General features: G+C 33.9%; 1 protein-coding gene across 2 annotated transcripts in view; it reads right to left on the bottom strand.

The window, feature by feature from the left end:
* SRBD1 (S1 RNA binding domain 1) overlaps positions 1-23,947 on the bottom strand; it is a 183,984-nt gene that overhangs the window by 146,254 nt on the left and 13,783 nt on the right. For both annotated transcript variants that reach the window (XM_011361334.2, XM_011361335.2), the window contains exons 4-8: positions 18,914-19,080; positions 16,027-16,144; positions 14,864-15,002; positions 10,765-10,861; positions 9,373-9,508 (exon numbers count right to left, since the gene is read on the bottom strand). In XM_011361334.2, coding sequence (XP_011359636.1) covers positions 9,373-9,508; positions 10,765-10,861; positions 14,864-15,002; positions 16,027-16,144; positions 18,914-19,080 — 657 coding nt within the window. The remainder of the gene's footprint in view (positions 1-9,372; positions 9,509-10,764; positions 10,862-14,863; positions 15,003-16,026; positions 16,145-18,913; positions 19,081-23,947) is intronic.

The raw sequence follows: 23,947 nt of genomic DNA, 5'->3' as shown, positions 1-23,947 counted from the left end.
TGAAAAGAAATTAAGATAAATAACACTTACTAAATGTCAAGCCCATCTAAGTACTTTAAATATGCTATCTTGTTTAATCTTTAAGGCCACCAATGATGTATGAATTATCGTCTTTATTTTATATAATTTTCCAAGACCAAGTTGTCCCAAATCATAAAGCTAACAAGTAGAAAAGGAAGAATTTAAACTCGGATCAGCCTGATTATACTCTTAATTAATATATTAAAAGAGCAATTATTTTAAAATACATTAAAAACACTCCTTACAAAAGAGCAAACAAACCTAAAGCAAGCAGAATGAAGGAAATAATAAAAATAAGTGAAAAATTAACAAAAATAGACAACGGAAAATATCGGCAAAATCAAAAGTTGGTTCTTTGAAAACACCAATAAAATTGACATACCTTTCACTAGACTAACCAAGAGAAAAAGGAGAAATATTCTAATTACCAAAATCAAGAATGAAAGAAAGGCCATTACCAAGGATGCTACAAAAATAAAAAGGATCGTAAGAGTATACTATGAACAACTGTATGCCAAATTAGATCACTTAAATAAAATGGACAAATTCCTAAAAAGACGTAAATTGCCAAAACAGAATCAAATAGAAGTAGAAAATCTAAAAGAATCTACAACAAAAGGATGAATTAGCAATTTAAAACTTTCCCACAAGGAAATGTCCAGGGCTAGGTAGCTTCACTGCTGAATTCTACAAAACATTTAAAGAATACCAATTTTTCACAAACTCTTCCAAAAAAATACAATGCGGGGGTGGGGGGGGACCCCTTCTTAATTCTTTCTATTTACTCTGATACCAACAGATGACAAGGACATCACAAGAAAAAAATAGAAACCACCATATTTTCTGAATATAGATATAATGGTCCTCAAGGAAATATAAGTAAACTAAACTCAGAAACTTATAAAAAGGATTATACAACAGAATCAAGAGGAATTTATTCCAGGAATATGTAGTTGGTTTGACATTAAAAAAAAAAAAAAAATCAATTCTCATAATACATCATACCAATAAAAAACAAAATTGCATGATCATCTCAATAAATGCAGAAAGAGTGACAAAATCCAGCAGTCATTCATGATGAAAACGCTCAACAAAATACAAATAGAAGGCAACTTTGCCAATGTGATAAAAGGGCACATACAAAAACCCCACAGATAACATCATATTTAATGGTGAAAGACCAGATGCTTTCCAGCTAAGATCACAAGGGTGTCTCCTCTTGCCACTTCTATTCAACACTGTAATGGAGGTTCGAGACAGGGAAATTTGGCTTAAATTTAAAAAGAAAAGAAATAAAAGGCATGTAGATTAAAAAAGAAAAGTAAAACTATCTCTAGTTTCAGAGAGTTTGATTTTACATATAGAAAATCCTAAGGAATCCACTAAAAAATTATTAGAACTAATAAAGAGCTCAGCAGGGTTTCAGGATAATCAATTTCTACACACTAGCAATAAAAATTCTTTAAAAATTCTATTTACCATAGCATCAAAAGGAATAAAATTCTTAAGTTTCAAAACTTACTACAAAGTTACAGTAATCAAGACAGTGTGGTACTGGCATAAGAATAGACCTATAGATCAATGGAACAGAATTGAGAGTCCAGAAACAAATCCATACATCTATGGTGAATTGATTTTTGACAACGATGCCAAGACAATTCAATGGGGAAAATACAGTCTTTTCAAAAGTGATGCTGGGACAACTGAATAGCCACATACAAAAGAATAAAGTTGTAACCCTCCCTCACATCGTATAGAAAAATTAACTTTAAATTGACCATATCCTTTAACATAAGAACTAAAGCTATAAAAAAACTCTTAGAAGAAAATATAAGAGAAAATCTTCATGACCTTAAGTCCTTAGATATAACACCACGAGCATACACAACAAAAGAAAAAAACAGATTGGACTTCATCAATATTATAATTTTTTGTACCTTAAAGGATACATCAAGAAAGTGAAAAAAAAACATAACATGGCAAAAGTTTTGTAAATCACATATCACTTATATCTGGAACATATAAATAACTCTTTCTAATTCAACAATAAAAAGATACGATCTAATTAAAAATGTGCAAAATATCTAGAGACTTTTTTTAAAAAATGATACAGAAATATTCAATAAGTAGAAAAGATGCTCAACATTTTTAGTCACTAGAGAAATGCAAATCAAAACCGTAATGAGAAATCCCTCATACTCATTAAGATTGCTATAATCTAAAAGATGGATAAATATTGGTAAAGATATAGAGAATCGGAACCCTCATAAACTGATGGTAGAAATGTAAAATGGTGTAGATAGACACTTTGCAAAACAATATGGCAGTTCCTCAAAAGAGTAAACACAGAGTTATCATTTAACCTAGCAATTCTACTATGTATATACCCAAAAGAAATGCAAACATGTCCACGTGAAAACGTAGTGACTATTCATAATTGCCAAAAAAGTAGAAACAACCCAAATGTTCATCAACTGATGAATGAATCAATAAAATATATTATATGCATATAATAAAATATTATTTGGGAATAAAAAGGAATGGAGATCTGATACATATTATGACATGGATGAACTTTGTAAACATTATTCTACGTGAAAGAATCCAGATGCAAAAAGACCACAAATTGTATGATTCTTTTAAATGAAAATATCTAGAATAGACAAATCTATACACACAGAAAGTTCACTGCCTAGAGCTTGGGGTGAGGGGGATTTTGCAGGGAAATGGCAGGGAGTTGCAAATGGGTACGTGGTTTCTTATTGGGGTAATGAAAACATTCTAAAAATGATTGTGGTAATGGTTATACAGCTCTGTGAATATACTAAAACCATTTAACTGTACAGTAAAAAAGAGTGAATTATGATGTATGAATTGTATTTCAACAAAGCTGTTACAAAATACACTCCTTTGTTAAAATACTATAATACCAAATATTGAGATGTTCTATTATAATCAGAAGTCAACCTAATAATTTAATCAAATTCACCAAGAGCCCCTATTTAATATTTTCTAGTCTAGTTCATAACTAACTATATATATATTTGATATACTAAAAATTAAAGAAACAGCATTGCTTTAATATATATTCATAGTTTTCAATAATTCATAATGGCCTTCCATCAATAAATTTTAATAACTGGGGGCTCAATAAATTAAATTCTCCCCTTACAGGACATAGACTGATATTTTAACAATTTTAGCATACTTCAATGACAATGTCTAACAAAAACTTAGACTTCCTATATGTTGTGAAACAAGCTTAAAATAATTTAACTTAATAGTTACCAAAAAATGATTCTACTATAAAAAATTCTCAACATTTATATGAAAAAGTATAAAAGGAAAAGTATAAATTCTTTTGTAACTTTAATTTTCATAAATTTTAAAGCCATTTTAAGAAAATTAAGCTAAAGTAAAATGTTAAATACAGAACAATTCCTCGAAGTTTAACTTGATAAATTTCTAAGATGAAATTGGCTGAAATAATCACTTAAAAATAAATTTTTAATACAAAATAAACTTTAGTTTGGGCTGAACAGGCCTTCAATATTAGACATACTGAAAGAAGCAATGAATAGTAAATAAAATTCTAAATATGAGAACTTATCTGTAATAAATGCATTCATGAAGAGTACAACAATATGGGAGGAAGAGTTATTTCATTCTCTTTATATCAATAGTACATTACTAGATCAAAATACATTATTGGGGTTTTTTTTAATCTTTTTGACCATACCTAATAAATTCAAAGGACAAACTCACAAAAAGTCCTGACACAAGAGGGCCTGTAGTACAGAAGGAAGGAAGTAGTAACAGAAATAACAGAACTTGGGTCAGAAACTACAGCTGAAAGTGAGTAGAGGGATAAAACAGAATTCCTGGAAATGACATTGAAATTGAATGAGAAATAGGTAGTAGAAAACACACAGGAAGTGTAACATGAGTGAAAGCTGCAAAAAAGAAAAGGAATATAAAGCCTCATGAGAGAATGTGAAGGCCAAGTTACAAATTCATATGGTGGAAAGGAGCAAACTAAGGGCCAATTTGAAGGGAAAAAAGATGCAGCTGGAAGAATCAATTTTGTAGACAGCTAAAACAGCTATTCCCACAGTATTTGGAGAAGGAGTTCCAGGTACTATTGTTCCTTTACCACTGTCTTTCATCATGTTCCTTCACTTCTGTAGTCTGGGGTGCTGTATCCTGGGGCTACCTTTGCTAAAGCTGAAAAGCAGGATTCAGAGTTGAGGACATGAGGCCTCAGCACCATAGGCACTAGGAAGCTATCTCCATAAGCTAGCATATCATCATTCCGGCTGCCAAAATAACCAGGAATTTCTTAAAACACAGGGCTATTTTTTCAGAATGAACACTCCTAGAATGTTCTACTTTTTCAGGTCTGAGTACTATCACACCTAGAAGCCTGTGTCAATCATAAACTTAAATTCAACCACATACTAACTCAGAAGGCCACAAGTACTAAGTACACTAGTTAAAATGCAGAGACCAAAATATTTTCAAGCAGATATTAGAAAAGCTAGGTGTTTTGTTTTTTTAGATTTTTTTTAAATTTTATTAGTTTCAAGTATACAGCACATTGTTTGGACATTTATAATTTATAAAACAATCCTCCTCATTGCACCTTCTCTCCTCTGGTTTTCCACCTGGCCAATATATAAATGCTAACTGCATTCCCTATGTTGTGCTCCCCATCCCCATGACCACTATCTTGACCACTACTAATTTGTACTTCTTTAACCCTTTACCTCATTCTCCCAGTCCCCCAATGCCCCCTCCCCTCTGTCCATCACTAAATTTTCTATATTTGTGAGTTTGTTCTTTTTGTTCCTTAGATTCTACATATAAGTAAAATTATATGGTATTTATCTTTCTCTGTCTGACTTATTTCACTCAGCATAATAACCTCTAGGTCCATCCATGTTATTGCAAATGGCAGGATTTCATTTTTTTAATGGCTGAGTAATATTCCATTGTATATATCAACCATAACTTCTTTACCCAATTGTCTGTTGATGGGCATTTAGGTTGCTTCCATATCTTGGCTATTGTAAATTACTAGGTTTTAATAGAATGAGAGTATTCACATTTTTTCTAAAGTTGCAATGAAATTAAATCAACAGAAAGGGAGACAAAATATGACAACAAAATCCTGCAAAAGTAATTTTAGTATACTTAGCCATTGGTTTTGTTAAAAAGTCTTTTTCATTAGGCTCTTTCAGTAAACTATAACTAGGCAAGTAAATTTTCACTGTTCTAACATTTTTTCAAATTATCAAAAGTATTCACTTCACCTGATGTAATAAATGCTCAAACACTATGCTCAAAAGTAAAACTGACAACTTTAGATATAACAGCAAAACATTTCAAATCTTCAAGAGCAGAGACAATATCATCTATATATAGATGACAATATATAATAAGTGTTTGAGAAATATTTGTGGAATAAGTGGACTCTTCATGTTATGTTACACCAAACACATACACACACACACACTCTCTTCATGTCTGTACCATCATAAGTTTAAAAAATCACATTTTTAACGATGAATTTAAATATCACATAAAAGGTAACACATTCTAGTCTTTTTCATTATCCTCTCCTTATAATAGTAAAGTGCAGATAGGAGAAAAAAATAAATTTAAAAAATGGTTCCAGGTTCAGAGAACACTAATGGTCTCCTGATACCAATTCTCCTCATCCACCCATAAAATCAATAAAGAAAATAAATAAAACCACACAATACCCACATCTTCAGCATTTCTAGGAGACAGAGAATCAGACTGGAATCAGGTATCTCAAAAACAATATACAAAGCAGGCAATGGAAGAGCAATACATTTAAGAAACCTTATTAAGGAAAGAAGGGGTAGTTAAATGTGCTTTATGGAAGGAATATGACAAGAAGAAAATAAACATGTTAGCAGTGATAATCTTTAAAAAGAAAAAAGAATATTATACTGAGCAAAGTTGTCTTGTCCTTTAAGTATCAAGGTCATAGGACACAAGCGTGAATGCATCAGAACTCAAAAAATATTGTACACATATAAACTTCTTGAGAAACATACAAGGGCAAGGGTCAGCCAATTAGGGCCTATCGGCCAAATCTAGTCTGTTTTTGTACAAAATAATTTATTAAAACACAATCACACTCATTAGTGTATGTATTATCAATGACTGACTGCTTTCATGGTACTAAGGCAGTTATGTGGTTGCAGCAAAAGTTACCTGGCTCACAAAATCTAAAACATTTACACTCTAGTTCTTTACAAAAAAAATTTGCCAACTCCACAGGAGACTAGAATATAAGTTTCATTCATCTAAAAGAAGGCTGGAAAGCTGTGGCAAAAGGATTAAGGGCAAGCATTTCATATATAGATGCAGGGCTGATTAAAACAAGGGTGTAATCAATATAGATTAAGAAAACACAAGCTGCAATCGATACCAAAATAGACTTCAAGTTAAAAAAGCATTAAATAAGATAAAGGACACTTTATAATGTTAAAAGCACATTCTGGTTTTGGAATATAACAAGGGGGATACATATCACACTTTAAAGATGCGGTTAGGTGTGAAATTACCAAAATAGTGGGGTAGGTAACTCCAAAATTCCATCCCTCTTCGAAAGTAACAAATTAGCAAAAATTGTCAGAATCAACTTTTTCAAAACACTTGAATCTAATCAAAAACTTACAACAACCAGAAGAACTCTAAAGGAGAAAGAAGCTGCAAATTTTTGGTTAAAAGTACTTTTAACTTACTCACTTACCATGCCCTACTCTCTATCCTGGCAGTGGCTATGAAGATAAGAGCCTATATTTCTTGTGTAAGTTGCTAATACCAGAGAAAGCAAGAAGGTATTTATTCTTAAAAATTCGTGATTGTATTTTTCGATCTACATGGCAGCTCCCTGAGGAATTGGCTCAAGGGCTCACCTGTTTTGCCTGTGTCAGAGCTTCCCTGGGACAGAAGCAGCTTCCTGGGTAGCAGGAAACACTTTTGCTCAAAGCATTTAAAGGCAAATGTATTAGCTGCAGTCTCAAGGAGTAAGGAATAAAAGTCAGTGACAAGGAATTACAGTGAGGGCAACATAACAGACCAAAAAAACTGGGAAGGAAAAGGCTGGGAAACGAGATACTTGAGGCAAAAGAAGATTTTAAAAGTTCCTATGTATATGAGGGAATCTAGGAGGACATGTGCATGCTCAGAACTAAACATATGCTCTGAAAACACTTGAGAAGACCTTGAGCTTTCACCTCTGACTGCCCTTCGAGCTCCATGCAAAGAGAAAGTGTAGGCTACAGCAGAGTTTTAAACTGCCTCGCTAAGCATTGGAATGCCCCAACACGGAGCCCATATGCAAGGACTAGGTGAGTTTGTTTTTTGTTTTGGCTCCAAGCATTTAAGGAAATCGCTGTCAAATAATGAAATGTTCACTAAGTTAAAGGAACAGAAGCTTCAGTGGCCACACACAACAAAGAATTACAGACTTTACAAAAATAGTTCGGAAATCACTAAACAAACAATGAAAACTCAAAACAGCAACGACAACAAACACTAGGAAGAGGGGCAAATCTGATTTTCAGTGTTGCCAACTTATAATATTCAAAATGTCCAGTTTTTAACAAAAATGACAAGTTATGCAAAGAAACAATAATGTATGACTTATTCTTGGAAGAAAAAGAAATAAATAGGAACTATCCCTGAGGAAGCAAACACTGGCCTTACTAGACAAACTTTAAATCGATTGTCTTAAATATGCTCAGATTAAAGAAATCATAGACAGAGACCTAAAGGAAATCAGGAGAACTCTGTCTCAACAACTACAGAATGTCAATAAAGAGTTGGAAATTATATAAAAAGGAACCATATAGAAATTTGGAGCTGAAAAGTACAATGACTGATATGAAAAATTAACTAGAGAGGTTCAATTTCTAATTTGAACAAGCAGAAGAAAGAATCAGCAAGCTTGAACACTGGTCAATTGAGATTTTATAGTCTGAGAAGGAAAAAAAAAGAATAGAGCCTAAGAGACCTGTGAGACATGATCAAGCGACATATGTATAACAGAAGACCCAAGGATGGGGAGAAATGAACAGAAAGAGTAAAGAAATAATGGTAAAAATTTCCCAGTTTTGATGAAAAACAACCTATGCATCCAAGAATCACAATGAACTCCAAGAAAGATAAACTCAAGGAGATTCACAAGTAGATACATTATAATCAAACTGTCAAAAACCAAAGCCATAGAATCTTGAATTAAGTGAGAGATGTAACTCATCACGTGCAAGGGCTCAGTAAGATTAACAGCTGAATCTACGCAAAACCATTGGAGGCCAGAAGACAGTGGCATGACATATTTAAAGTACTGAAAGAAAAGAAGTCAACAAAGAATTCCATATCCAGAAAATCTATCCTTCCAAAATAAAGGAGATGGTTAATGGGTATAGAGTTTCGGTCTTGCAAGAAGAAAAAGTTCTGCAAAATGAACAACAGTGTGAATATACTTAACATTACTGAACTGTACACTAAAGATGACTAAAACAGTAAAGTTTAGTTTTATGAATTTTACTGGTTAAAATTTTTTTTAAAAAAATGAGAAATTAAGATTTTCCAGATATACAAACACTGAGGAAGTTTGTCACTAGACCTGCCCTATGTGAAATGTTACAGGAAATCCTTCAGACTGAAATGATAAAACACTAGATGGAACTCGAAGCCATACAAAGAACTAAAGAACACTGGTAAAAGCAGCTAATAGGTTAATATAAAAGCCAGTATTGTATTTCTGGCTTGTAATGTCTTTTATCCCCCTTTATAATTTAAAAGCCATATTCTACAATGTAGATATAGCCTATGACTACAACTAGAAAAAAATTAGTAAACTGAAAAATGAAATTAAAAGACTAAGGTATAATGACTATGATTTCTATAACTGAGATCTCCCATACTTTATTCTAAATCAAGTATCTCTAATTTGTATTTCACACGGACAAGATCCAGAATTGAGCATACTTGGAAGCAGAGTCTAATAATAAAGGTCAATGGTCAGAAAGTCAAGGTACCTGAGGTGATATACCGTCAGCTACGCTAATAATTCTTAGTGTCACTTACTAACTTCTCCGGGTCTTGAGTTCCCCATTTGTGAAATGGAAAGAATACGACAACATTATAATAATTTATATAAAGAAAAAAAGAAAATAGTTGATTTAAAATTCTTTAATTCCTTAATAAGTAAGGAAGCAGGCAAAGACAAAGTATTTATTATTATTATTATTATTATTATTATTATTATTATTACTATCAGCATGCAGAAGCAGTTTCCTTATTTACCTGATGATGTTGGATATTTCTTATGTTGCACGAAAAATTCTGGTAGAGTACAAATTTATCAACATCTTTCTCATTTACTTTTTTTGAGGACACTTTTGCTAGAGATGACTGGAGAGAAATATATCTATTTTGGCACCTGTTCAAATACACAGATATTTTAAAAAAGTAGTTATTAACATATGTAGTAAAGAAATATGTTATATGGATTAAGGTTAGCAAAAAAGATACGGCATTACCAAATGACATTTTTTTAAATGATGCCTAACTAGCATAGGTCCTACAGATCTATTTGTGTCAACCCAAGTCTCCCATAAAAGGCCTCAATGAGTTCATACCATCTGCAGTTATACAAGAGGCCAAAACTATCTACAAAGATTCAAATCAATAACTTTGGTCTAGATATCATCCTTCTCTAACCACTGAGTCCGCCAGTCACAACCAATTAAAAGCTAAAAAGAAGAGAAGTAAACTGTGTCAGGACAGCTTCCAAATGACAATGTATAAAACTGGAGACGAAATTTCAACAGTATGATTACTTATAAAAACACATTTAAAAACCTAGGCAATTCTCCTACTTTAACTCATTCCTGCTAGGACCACTGAGAAAACAAAAAAGTTCTCTACCTTATATTAACAAACACCCTGACAAGCTATAGTAGCCAACTGATTCATATCCACCTTTCCTCTCCTCTGCACAGCTCACACAGCTAGAGATGTGGAGAGAATGGGAGAGCAGACCTTTGGCAAAACCCTGTCTTCTCTTCTGATTCACAGCCAAAAAGGAAGGACAGAGGATATAAAAATGAGATTTTAAAGTAATACCTTATTATAATGAGGCATTAAATCCACAAACCAAAGTAGGGTCTAGGTCGAAGGGTTTTAATCTCTTATAAACTGGGACTGTGATACCATGGATAAGCTGCTCTCCATCAGTTAAAATTCACTTTGAGGTCAGTACTTTTATTCATACCTGATATTAAACATTCTCAAGTTAGCCTACCACTGGTAAACACCAGAAATAAGATAATATAAAATTAAGTACCTATATCGCAATATGTTTAAAAAACAATGCCACCCACTCTAATTTCTCTCTAGCATGTATTGTGTAATGCAGTGGTTTTTAAACTGTGTTCCTCAGAGCCCTCCACTGAGGTGCTTCAGTGTAAGGAAGACAAGCAGGCAGAGTTCCAGGCTTCCTGCCCAGAATTCAATTAAAGCAATTTTACTTTATCTGTTTTATATATTAGGGTTCTGTTGTTTGAACAAAGAGTTCTGCTACTTAAAAAAAAAGTCTGAAAATAAAATTTTTAATGAACACTGGTCTTAGCACTAACCATGCCGCCCTTAACAGCATGAGTCCACAAAGCAGAAAACTATAAAAGAGTAACTCACAATTTCCGAATGAAGTCAAGTGTGTCTCTGTCTTTAGCAATCATGTCTGCTAAAATATGCTGCACTCCTGTTGCAATGTCCTGGAGTGCTGAAAGCCCTTTAAGTAAAAGGGAAAACAAAAGCAAGAACTACAGATTAGATTTAAAGTCTACAATTAAATCACAATAAATTTATTCCATCAAAATAAAACCTTAAATTGACAAAATTAAGTCAAAAAATATCATAGCAGTAACTAGCTTCTCCTCCCAACCAAAACAAATCTCCAAAAGTAATAATATCAGAACACCACATACCACATAACCTAGAGGTGAAAAAGGCAGCTCTGGTTCCACCACTTACCAAATGTGTGACTCTGGGCAAGTTACTTGACCTCTCTGTGCCTCAGTTTCCTATAAAAGTCAACTAATAATAAGTACCTACTTCATGAAGTATTTACAAAGATTAAGTATGTTATGGAAAATATGTATTAATTGGGTCACATCCCAAGGTATCCTATTTCACTCCAGTCACAAAAATTCTCCAAGTAATTTTATTCATATTGTTATTTTGGCTTATGAGGCATTAATTCACATTTTCAATGACCCATCTGAATTTTTCAAGTCTCATAAGCACAAAACAAAAGCCATTATGTGGTTACTCATCTTCATAGTTGAATTGTCTATCAATGGTATGTTATGTTCTTCCAAGTGCTTTTGGTTTGGTAATTTACAGCAGTGAGTCTTGTAAATTATGGCTCCTATGACATCAACTTATATATTGAGAGATATCAGTTGCATTGCTTTTATTTTTTTTTGTCTTTATTGTTTTATTTCCATTAAAGCTTTTTTTTTCTTGCATTAAAGCTTGAATTACACAAATATAGTACTGAGTATCATAAGCATGTTTTCCTGAGAGTATAGTTTTAATGAGTACTAGATATAAAAGACAAAGAGAAGAGAAAGACAGACTCATGGAGTAATTAACAAAGAGAAAATGACTTGTTGGGTTTTATGATAACTAACCTTAACTCCTGAAGTAATTACATTTATTTTAAAGAAATTTAAAGAAAGAAATTTGGCCACTAAAATAGGAATTGCTTACATTTTAAGAGAATTTCTCTAAGAAGGAATTTTCAGGAACAAACTACCTTTGAGAAGCAGCAGACAATGTAAAGGACTTAGAAAAGCTGTGGCATATAGTAAGCAGTCAATAAATGTCTGTTCTCATGTTAGCTATCTCCCTAGATCAGTCTTCATCTAAGTAAAACCATTCACTACCCACAAATTCCTGGAGTTCTGAAACATCTCACAGCATCATTACACTAAGTTCAATGAGGGCAGCATGGTGACAAGTCAGTAGTAAAGACAGAATCTACATTAAGAAAATGTACATTAATAAAAGAGAACATAAAGAGAAAATTATAGATTTTGCTATAATAACAAAGGCCTTTGAAAAGCCCCAGTCATTTTGGGAGAATACAATTTGTAAACCTTATGTAATTAAAATTATTCTAGAGCTCTAGAGCAATGTTTTATAAAGTACAGTCTAAGGACCTGAATATAAATTCACCCTAGACACTTGTTAAAACTATAAATGCCTAGAGTATGGGATTTTATTGTTTTACAGAGTATCACAGATGATTCTGATACTCATTAAAGTTTAAAAACCTCTGCTAGGGAGGTGCCCCAAGCCACCTATAGAGCAGTGGTTCTCAATGGGTAGTAGAAATTATCAGTCATTTGGGAAGCTCATCCACATTACATACTCCCTTCTTAGTCCATCTATGGAGTGAAAAGACTGGAAGAGTCTTGTGTGTTTTGAAGAAGCACTTTCTCTCATTAAAGGGAACTGATCTTTGGGGCTTAATGCAGCCAAAGATAATAGGAGTTCCAAAAGTTTAGTACCTAAGTGAACTCAGGAAAATAAGTTCCACAGACCAGCAAATCATATCCCTTGCCTTGTAGTGAAAGCTTTCCAACTGTTGATTCTTCAAACCTCTACAAGTATAACAAAAATTGAAGGGCCAACATTTCTTTTCACATTATCTGCGCTAAGGCCACTTCTTATATACAATAGAACAACCAGCTACTCTCCTTGTATACTACACAGGGAAATTCTATATCTTCTATGTTATAATCCATTTGTACCATAATATATATATCTCTTTTATTCAGACCAAATACTTCTTGGCCGGTGGCAAGTAAGAAAGTAAGATGAGTCCTCTACTGGGTAAAAAAAGACCACTGAAATATCTGGTTTCTTAAACATTTCTTTAAGGAATGATGGGAATGATGAAAATACTTCTTTAGAAAAACAGTAATAGAATTGAGGGTGATCATGAGTATATGAATAGCATAAAGGATGAGGGGACTGAAAAAAGGAAAAAACATTCCAAGTAAACTTTAAAAAGCAGTATCTAGCTTGTTTGGAATTATAATTCTTTATCTTTGCGATTAGAGTAAAAGAAAGGGGGAGTAAAGCAAGCAATCCTGACATGTGTGTTAGTACTACTATGACTGTTCTGGGCCTTGACCTATCCCCATTATCAGAAGTATCACCAAGTATCCACCATCATGTAGTCCAGGAGCATCACTATATATGTCAATAAAAAGAAATATGGTTATCAAGCATGTCCAGTAGGAACTCGGTATGAGTGTTAACTAAGGATAACTTTGTACCCAAGGAGGTAAGAAGTAGAAGAAAAAGAAATCAACTATAAGAGAAAAATTACAATAAACAATAAACCTTTATGTGTCTAACATTCTGAAAACGTTTGATTCTAATAAAACATACCACGACTGCACACAGATAGTTCCCACCGTGGCCACCCTTAATGCACGGCTATACAGTCTCAGCTACTATTAAAATATTACATGTTGCAACCATTTGAAAATCTAACTAAAAATACACATTAAAAAATTAAACAAACTTGAATTTTATTCATTTCAACCCATCTCTATATTCAAATAATACTAATTTGCTTTTTATTTTCATTATTGACCTTTCCAAAACAGTTAAGATGTGCTTATTTGTATATGAACAGATATATGTATTTTTTACAGACACACATACTCAAATTTTTTAATAGCAAATTCACATTTGCTGAATTATTTGAAACAAAAACAGATTATGGTATGCTGTGATTCTCTACAGTTTAGCACATATTGTGGATTTTGTTATCAGATACTGCCCCCTACAGACACTTATGTCTTCCAGCCTATAGAATCAACAGAAGGCCAACAGAAACAAGATTGAGAGTAGGAATTACCAGAACATCACTCTCCCCATTAAATACTCTCAGAACGCTCTTGAAAAAAAGCCAATCTTATTTGAAAAGCTCTCATTCTCAGGCCCTCATTTTGACAATAAAACCAATGCATCTTGACATGTATCAGATATCACCTTGCTGGGGTTTTTCTTAGAAATAGCTCTGCCTTACTCCCTTCCACGCTCTCTCTTGTGCACGCACATACACAAAAGGATAGGAAGATACTTTTCAGAAAAAGACAAACACTTTACTCCTGCAGAGCAGAAGTGTGAAATTAGGACATCACTTTATACTTTATCTGAGTCAGAACAGTTGAAACTCTTTCTAAAGTATATATGACTTTTATAATGCGATAAATTTTTAGAAATAGGATAAAAGTTTTAAAAGACAATATAGAATTTTTATAACCTTTGGATGTGAAAGAATTTCTTTAAAAAGAAAAAAAAGCAATTATCTTCAAAATAAAGATTAATACATTGAAAAGATTAATAAATTATAATAAAACTAAGACCTTCTATTTACCAAAAGACAGCACAAAGAAAGTGAAAAAAAAATTATTCCTGGCAAAGATTTACAATCCACATAATTGAAAATGAATATCTTAAAATGCTTATAAATTAATAAGAAAAAGATAAACAACACAATAGAAAACGGGCAAAAGTCTAGAAGAGGTACTTCATCAAAAGAGGAAAGCTGAATGGCTAAGCACAAGGTATATCGGAATTTATTTTGTAAGAATTATTCATTCTTTATATGCTATATTGTACAGTCATTACCTAATGAAACAAATTTTTTAACCTAAGTTTTTCAAATTAAAAAAAGAAACAAAGCTGATGTCTTTAAAGCAGGTACCTTCTACATTTGGCTGAATGTAAGACAGCAGATTGAGCTCCCCTGGATTCTCGAGTAATGTCCTGGCTGCCCCTTCTAATCCCAATTGCCTTGCTCTTTGGGCTTTGGTGCCTTTGCTCCCAGTTTTATATGGAGCTGACTATAAAAAAAAGTCAGAAAACATATCACGTTATTCAGTTTTCAAAAAGTAAAAGTTAAATCAGGATACAAAACTGGAGGACACAGTGAAAATGCTAAAGACATCCTATGTCAACCTTTTCTTTCAGAGATGAATTAACAATGACTAGATAATACTAGCTGTATGAAGATGGCTGTTCTTTTCTGATTCTTTATACTTTTATATATGCTGAAAATTATTTTTTTGTTTCAATTCACTTATTTTGAAAACTCAGTGCCTGGACGGCAAGTACTGTAAGGTCCTCTAAAAGCTGTCAACACACAATGCTTCTACTTCTTAATCCACATTCACTTCTTAACCTGCCACTATCTGGCTTCTCGTTCCACACAACTTGCTGAAAGAGGTACCACAAGGGTCCTCAAAGATTCCGATTATAAATATACATTTTTCAGTCCGTATCTAGCCAAATCTCTCTTCTATATTTAATCATTTAACGATTGATCATTACCTCCTTCTAAAACTCTTTCTTAGCCTTCCACACTATCTATCACTGTGTCCTGATTATCCTTATACTTTTCTATTATTTCCATGTCTCATTCTTAGGTTCTCCCTTCCCCATATGCACTTCAAAGGTTAGTATTCCTCAACAGTCTACCTTGACCTGTCTACCCCACCAACTCTCCTTGAGTGAAATCTCCCATTCTCGTGGTTCCAAATACCAACTACATGCTGAAGATGCTCACATTCAGGTTTTCAGCTCAGCATTCTCGATTAAGCTTCACACTTCTACAACCTACTCTCCTTTTTCTCTATTTGACTGGGAATTCCTTGAAGACAAGGGCTATGTATTATTCATCTTTGTAAACCCAAGTGCCTAGCACAGATAAGCATCTGATAGTTATTCAATAAAAAATAAATGTTATCTTTAACTAAATAACGATAACAAACAACTTTAGCTTTTTAGTTCCAGGTCCTCTTTAACTGTAAGTAGACCCAAATCATAATATACTCAGGTTTACATTAAAAGATAAAAAGGGCTGCTTACCACATGTTCTAGTTCTTCAGAACTCTTACAGTCCAGCAAAGCTTTTAACAAGCATTCAGACATCTTCCCCTCCTTCTTAATTTTCTGAATTGTACTACGAATCTTCTTTGCAACAGCCCTGAAAATAAAAACTTTTGTAATATACAATACCTATATAGCAAAACTTTATCTTAGAAGCTATCTCAAACTTACAGAAAAGTTGCAGGTAAAGAAAACTTTTTTCCCCTCTGAACCATTTGAAAATAAGTTGCCATCACCTCCAAGTGTTTTAACGTGCATTTTCTAGAAGAAAGAATCTTCTCCTACATAATACAACCATCAAAATCAAGTAATTAATATTGACATGTTACTATCATTTAATTTTCAGACCTCAGCATATATGTTTCACCAATTATTCCAATAATGTCTTTCATAGTGATCTCAGTTTAAGAATCATGGGTTGTATGTTAATTGCTAGTGGGTATCACTGCTCAGGAAGAGTACACATAGCACCCATAATGGTTTCACTAGAAAAAAACAGGATTTCATAGAGAAAAAGCTGATTCTGGGTACCAATGTACAGGGATTAATGCACAGGTAGGGGCAAGGGCAGGGGCAGAACACAGTTATTCTACCACTTTATGATATTTTTCACTGTGAATATGCAATCCTACTGTTTAATGCCTCTCCTATTTCATTACCTGTTCCTATTTATAGGATCTGCTTAATAATAGTATTGTTTAAATTATAGGCAAAAGTTAGAGATGTGATATGAATTATTAAAAATAATTAATGAAAACAAAATCTACTTATCAAAAAAAAACTAAAGGCAGAAGATTGTAAATTATAGAGGAAGAATATGCAGTCCTTAGATTACAACCTGTGTCTTTTATAGTCCCAGTAATCTAAGACTGTTATTAGGGACTGAAGCCTACCAGGGTCATTTGACAAAAGGTCAATGTCTTATTGGCTTGCATATAAGAAGAGAGGCGTCTTTAGAGAACACAGAGGAAATTTTTCTTGCTATCCATTATCATATTCTTTAATTCACTTTAACAGTGACCAGCAGTTAAGAAATATATTTTACCTTGCAACCCAGTATATATACGCATATGCACACATATATATATATAATTGAAAGTTTCATGAAACAATATTTACCTTTAGCATACAAACTGTACTCATATATTTTCTATTCTCTATTTCATATTTTTTAAGTATTAATAAGGTACTAAATTGGTTTTATTACTCATTTATGGGTAGTAATTAACAGATTGAAAGCCAATGCTCTAGATTTAAAAATGACAAGGTTAAGAAAAAAGAGATCTCATTATCAAAAAGAAATCTCTATATGACATAAAAAGATCTTCTAAGCTGCAATAAATGCCTCCATTTCCTTCAAGAAACATTCCTCAACTCATATAAGAATGGAGCTTTCTTTCAGTAGAAGTGTTTTTTATTTTAAAAAAAGGAAAATAACAATAAAATAATAATAATAATTGTGACATAAAGCTTCTATATGTCCCCCACACATAAATATTATTGGGATACCTTAAACTTTTTAAAATTAACTATTCTTGCCTGTTTGTAACACTTCCTCAATTTCGGATCTCAAAACCCTGAGATTTTCTTCATTACCTAATCCTCAAACAAACAAAATTTACTTCAGAAAATGCAAACTGGTGGCCTTCCAGATGCGGCCTGTAGATGGTTTTGTTTGGCTCAGAAGTTTCAAAATCTTGATTACCAATTTCTTTTCAAAAACAGGAAGGTCCCACAAACTGAGTGGACAATACTGCACGTCAGTAATCTGCTGGAGATAAGCAGAGGCTGCCCCCTTATACAGGGCTTGTGATCTCCAGTTCTTACCTCTTGCTGCTTGATTATACTAGCTTGGTCCTAGAAGATCTGAATCTGAGACCACTTGATTAGCTAGTCATTTATACTTCTGGGTTGGCTAACTGATTTTGCTTCTCAATGAAATATAACTCTTCACATATTAACGTTTCAATTCTCTTGGCATTAAAAGAACTTCAACAAAAGGGGTGGAAAAGTTAGTGAGGTGCAAGTTCCCCCAAATCACAGGAAGCCTATTAGGCTGTTGTAAAAATAACTGGTAAAACTTCTAGAATGGCTTGATAGTAGTATTATATCCAATTTTAAACAGATCCTTTTTGTAGACTTGAAGAACACAAGTTAACATGGCACCTGGCATGTAGGAGACAAGCAATAAATGCATGAATGGTGAACAGTGTTTTTATAAACTTTGCTAATTTAGTTTTATAGTCTTTATAGTTTCTATATGTGTATTTCTAAGTTATTACAATAAGTCCGGAGGCATAATTTTTTTAAAGGGTACTTTCCAATCTACGATCATACAAAATCTATAATCCACTAATGTAAAAGTACCATCCCCTTTAAAAAAAAAAAAAAAAGAAATATACATATTTCTTGCTAAACTCTGTACTGTTAAAGAACTCTCCATTAAGGGACTTTATAATATTAAGAAGGCAGTTTTATGCAAACTGTTGAAGATTTAGACTAAAATGTATTTTTCTGAGTTTCCAGCTGGCAGTCCTAATTTTGCCATCATACACAGTCCTCTATGAGAGAAGATGACCGTCAAACTCTCAGGCACAGACTTTCACTGTGAACCACCTTTTCACTGATACATGCCCAAGCTATGCATAAACATACCAGCAGAGGGACTCTGTACACCCTTAAATAAGTCAAATAGAGCTGACTTTCTCTGGCAGAATAGGACCAAATCTAGATAACAATAACTCAAAAAAAAACCAAACACTGAAACTGTGGAAATATATTGTCATTCATTTCTTCACTGTTTTTCCTCATTGGCTCACATACCCTTTCTCCTTATACTAGGCTCATCCCTTTCCAGATTTCTTACCGGAGCTCCTCTAGGGCTTGTTGAACTTCTCTCAAGGAATCTGCATCAAGGTTATTAATGAGCTCTTTTCGATAACGTATGATGAATGGAATTGTGTTATCATCATCAAAGAGACGAATGATGTTGGCACAAACCCAAGGTTCAATATTAGTTCTTTCAGATAAAACCTGAAATTAAGAACACTTAGTGACTTAAAATCCTGAAAATTAAATACCTATAACATAGAGTTTAAAATACAGCACCTCATTAAGTTCTCCAGGCACTTAGAAACTACTTGCTGTGGTTTAAAAAAAAAGAAGAAAACTACAGAAGATACATATACAGATTGACAATCATAAAATAGCCATTTCACTAATTTAATAAAATCCAACCAAAACCACTCTGTGTCATTCATATTTTATAGGACTCACTGAGATATGCACTTTTTACACCCAGATTGGCCGCAAATATCAAAGAGTTGGTAACTCACTGTGTTGGCATGAGTGATGCTGAAAATGACACTTTCAATCATTGCTAGTGAGAAAGTACAATGGAACAACCTCTGGAGGAAGCGGATTCTGACATCTATCAATATTTACAATATATAAAGTCTTTGATCCAGCAATTCCGTTCCTGGGAATTTATCCTGATATGTTTATTCCTCAGGAAAAGAATATTATTATAGCAATTTTGGGAAGAACTGTTTCCAGCATAGTAAAAGTCTACAAAACCTAAGTCTATAATGGGGAACTGGTAAATAAATTAGGATATGCCCAGAGAGTAGAATACAATGCTACTACTCTTACATGAACTGATATGAAATGATTCACAAGAACTGGGAACATGGCTTACTTTTGGGTAAGGTACTTGGTTGGCTAAGAGTTAGGACAGAAAGATCCTTCTGTATCTTTCAAATTTTCTATCATACACATGTAGTACTACATATTCAAAATAGTTAATTCTTTAATAAAACAAGTCTATAGGTTTCAGCAAAATGTACACGTAAACGGAAAAGTTTAAAGAAGTCAGGGTGGAGAATAGAGATATACAATTTCAGTAACTGTTCGCAAAGCCTAAGTAGATTTTTCAAAGTAAAACACAAAATGTGTAAGTTTTATTATTGTTACTTCAATATTGATATGCAAAATCTGCCAAAAATGGAAGGAAATAAATAGAAAAATGACTAAAGAATTATCATAATCAACTGGTTAACAAAATTGTCAATATATAAAATAGACTGAATTTCAAAACTACAGATGAAATAAATGGCTGAACTCCAGAGACTATTGAGGATACTCTCATTCCTCTGGGCATCTTAAATCCTGAGGCCCTCATCTTATCACCCATTCCTATGGGTTAATATCAACTCTCTGGCAAAGATGCCAACCTCGCATCTCCAGCCCGGGCTCTCTTCTGCAGGAGTCCAGACTCATTTAGCCAATTACTTGACATATTCTCCTGAAAACTTAATGGGCACCTCAAATCTTGCATTTGCAAAATGATCTTCCTCTCAAACTTATTCCACCTCCAGTTAACCCTTATTATGTCCATTGAAAGAGCAGTTGAAACCAGAACTCTAAGAGTCTTTAACTCTTTCATCTCCTTCATCTATTAAATCCACTCCATCATAAGAACCAGTCAACTCTTATCGCAAAATATTTCTTTAGTCTATTACTGCTCTTCATTTCTTCTTCCCCAACTCCAAGTCTAGTTCAAGCTTGGATTACTACCATAACCTTTAACTATTCTTCTTGCATCCACTCCAATCTCATCTGTTGTAATCCCTCCATAAAGTAACGAGAGTGAAGTTCCACAATGTGGACTGGATCATGTCACTTGACTAATCAAAACCTTTCAATGATTTCCCATTGCATTTAGAATCCAAACTCCTTACCATGACCCCCCAAAATCGACCTCCCTCTCCAACCTCATCTTATCCAGTCTTACCTTCCTTAAAAGCCAGTCCCACTGGCCTGATCTCAGTTCCTAGAACAAGCCCAGTTGTTTTCCTCTTGAGGCCTTATGAGGCTGCTCCCTCATTCGGAAATGCTCCTCTTTCTTGATATCTTCCCTGACCCCTATAAAATCAAACTCAGCATTTTCTCCCTCAAACCTGTACCTCTTTCTAGTTCCTATTCCAGTCAACATCATCATCTTCTACCACAGAAACTTATCTCCTCCAACAATACCTCCCCATATGAAGGAGCTATGTGGCTTGAGAGCACTTGACCTCAACCACTTCCATAGCATTTTGCTCAAGTAACCAGTTGTTTTAGATTTAACAATTGTCAGTGTGGCCAGAGAAATTAGTCCAGTCATCAAGAAGCTCAAGATCTGGGCTGGAACTCTGGACCAAGGTACGATTTCTTCCCCTGGAGAAATACGAGTTGTATGCAGAATCTTGAAGCTGAGGATGGTAGTGCTAAAATAATCATAGAGAGACTGTTTCAGTATACTGACAGAACTTTCCTGTTACATAGGTCAAGAAACCTTTGTTGTTTTAGCTAAGTTCAATTTTGGTTTTCTCTTATTGCAACCAAAAACACTCTAATCAATGTCCTCAGTGTCACTGTGTGTTCTCTATCATGCCCATCTAATCTGTCCCCAAAGAAGCAAACGAACTTCTAAACTGTCCATTCCTTCCCCTGGAGCTCCCTTTCTGCTAATATCATCTTTTTCTTTTTTTTTTTAATCTGAACCACAGAGTAGTTTTTTTGTTCTCTATGCCTCCTATCAAAGCTGTCTGCATTACTACTGACTATATTTCTAAAACACAGGTATAATAAGTCCTTTGCTTTTTTCTCTTTTTCTTCTTTGGAACATAAGCTCCAATGACTCTCATTTACCTACTGGTCAAAGTCCAACCACGGTAGCACAGTTTTAAAATGCCTTCCCAAGGTTGGTCTCAACTTCACTGTACTCAAGGAGTTATCAATCTAAAAGGGAAGATAAGTCTTAATGCAAACAAGTACAAATAAAACAGTATGTGCTAGGTAATAAGTAGGATAATGTTTTCAGAGATGAGAAAGATCTCCCTGAGGTAATCAAGGATGGCTTGCTGCAAGGGTAGCATTTCAGCTCATCCTTGAAAAGTAGGCCAACTTCTGAAAGACAGATATGAGTGAAAACAACCAAAATGCTCATCATTTTGGAACTGGGTGATTGTTAGAGCAACCCATGAGCATCAACTACCATAAACTAGCTTAGCTATTATTAATTGAAAAAGGCCCAAGACAGCTAGGACTCCAGACCCACATTTGGATAGAACTAGGTCCTAACAAATACAGAAGCATCATACATGTTAATGGAGTATATGCTGAGGCTTATGCAAATTTGCTCCTTGAAATTCAGAATAACAAAACTACATATAAGCAATCATTTTGGGCCTCAACATCATCCAATTTCTTCTATCTTAATTTAGCCAAACATTTAATTCATATTATATGCCAATAACCATACCAAGCCAGTGATAATCAAAATGTAAAAAAACAAATCCCTCTTCCTGAGGAGCTTACAAGCTAACAAGAGAAAGACAGATGATAGGAAGACAGTTAATATACAGTGTGATTTGGACTCTGAGAGAAGCATATATTGATTGTTTTAAGAGCACAGGGGAGAAACAACTAACTCTAAAGCAATGGAAAAGCAACAAGATATGAAGGCTATCTCCGGGCAATTCCAAAATGAGAGACTAGCATATCAAAAGCCACTGATGAGAAACCACGGCAGTTTTTAGAGGTGGTATCTGTTCAGTAACACTAAAACATATAAAGGGTGTTGCAGTAAGAAATGGAAAGGTGGATGGAGCTAGATGATGAATTCTGTAGAGTATGAACTTTATCCTATAGTCACTATTAAGCCATTGACTGACCTGCTCATTCATTACTTGGTTTCAGCTCTTTAAATTAATTGATTTTTTTACGTTTATTGGGGTAACACTGGTTAATACGATTATACGATTTTCAGGTATATATTATAATTTGACATCTGTATATTCTATTGGGTGTTTACCCAATATATATTTGGGTGTTTACCACCCAAAGTCCAGTTTCCTTCAGCTACCATATATTTGACCCCCTTTACCCACTTCATCCTCCCTCTACCCCCTATATTTGACCCCCTTTACCCTGTCTACCTCCCCCTTCCTCCTCCACCCCACTAGTAACCACTAGTCTATGGGCCTCTCGGTTTCAGCTCTTGAGTCAATGCCCGTCACCCGCTAATATTTATGAGCCAATGAGATCTGTTCACAATGTGTGGTTCCCAAACCAGCAGCAAAGCATCACTGATGTACTTATTAGAGATGCAAATGCTTGAGCCCCACTCCAGCCCAGATCCACCCAATCAGAAACTCTGGAGTGGGGCCCAGCAATCTGTATCTTAGAAAAATGAGGCAAAGAACAAAGAAATAACAAAAAGAATTAAAAGTACAGAGCACAACTTAGGGAAGGGATGGGTACAGGTAAGGCAGAGAACTACTGTAGTTTTTTTTTTTTTTTTTTTTTTTTTTTTTTTTACTTTTAAGCCATTCACACTTATTACCTTAATTTTTATAGTTAACCGGCGAATAGGAATAAGAGTAAAGTATAAAGCAAGACAGTCTCAAGATTTTTTTCACCTCTAATATTTAAATAGAGAGGCACTTTTTGTCACTGCTCTTTTATGCTAACACCTGTATAGGGCTTATTATGTTCTAAACACTAAACACTTTTACATATTCAATATTAAACTACATGAGGGAGGTATTATTCTTATTTTAGAGATACAAAAACTGAGGCTCAAAGTAGTTAAGTAAATTTCCCAAAGTCCCAAGCTATATTTTCTTTTAAAAAATTTGATTTGTGTGCAAAGCAAGATGATTTTTTTCAGGTAAAAACACAAATTAATCAAATAGCCTTCACTTCTCTTCCTGAATCCTATTTGCAGATAAGTGAGATGTGGTGCCTTCATACTGCCCTCTGGTGTCTAAAACCTCCAACAAAATGGCATTCTCCCCAAGTGGAGATCTACTCCTTCAAATCTATATTCCCATTCCGGAACGGAGGAACGGAGGAA

This window comes from Pteropus vampyrus, unplaced genomic scaffold, assembly GCF_000151845.1.
Source record: "Pteropus vampyrus isolate Shadow unplaced genomic scaffold, Pvam_2.0 Scaffold66, whole genome shotgun sequence".
Lineage (NCBI taxonomy): Eukaryota > Metazoa > Chordata > Mammalia > Chiroptera > Pteropodidae > Pteropus > Pteropus vampyrus.
The sequence above is the reverse complement of the archived record's forward strand: the minus strand, read 5'-3'. Positions and strand labels throughout refer to the sequence as shown.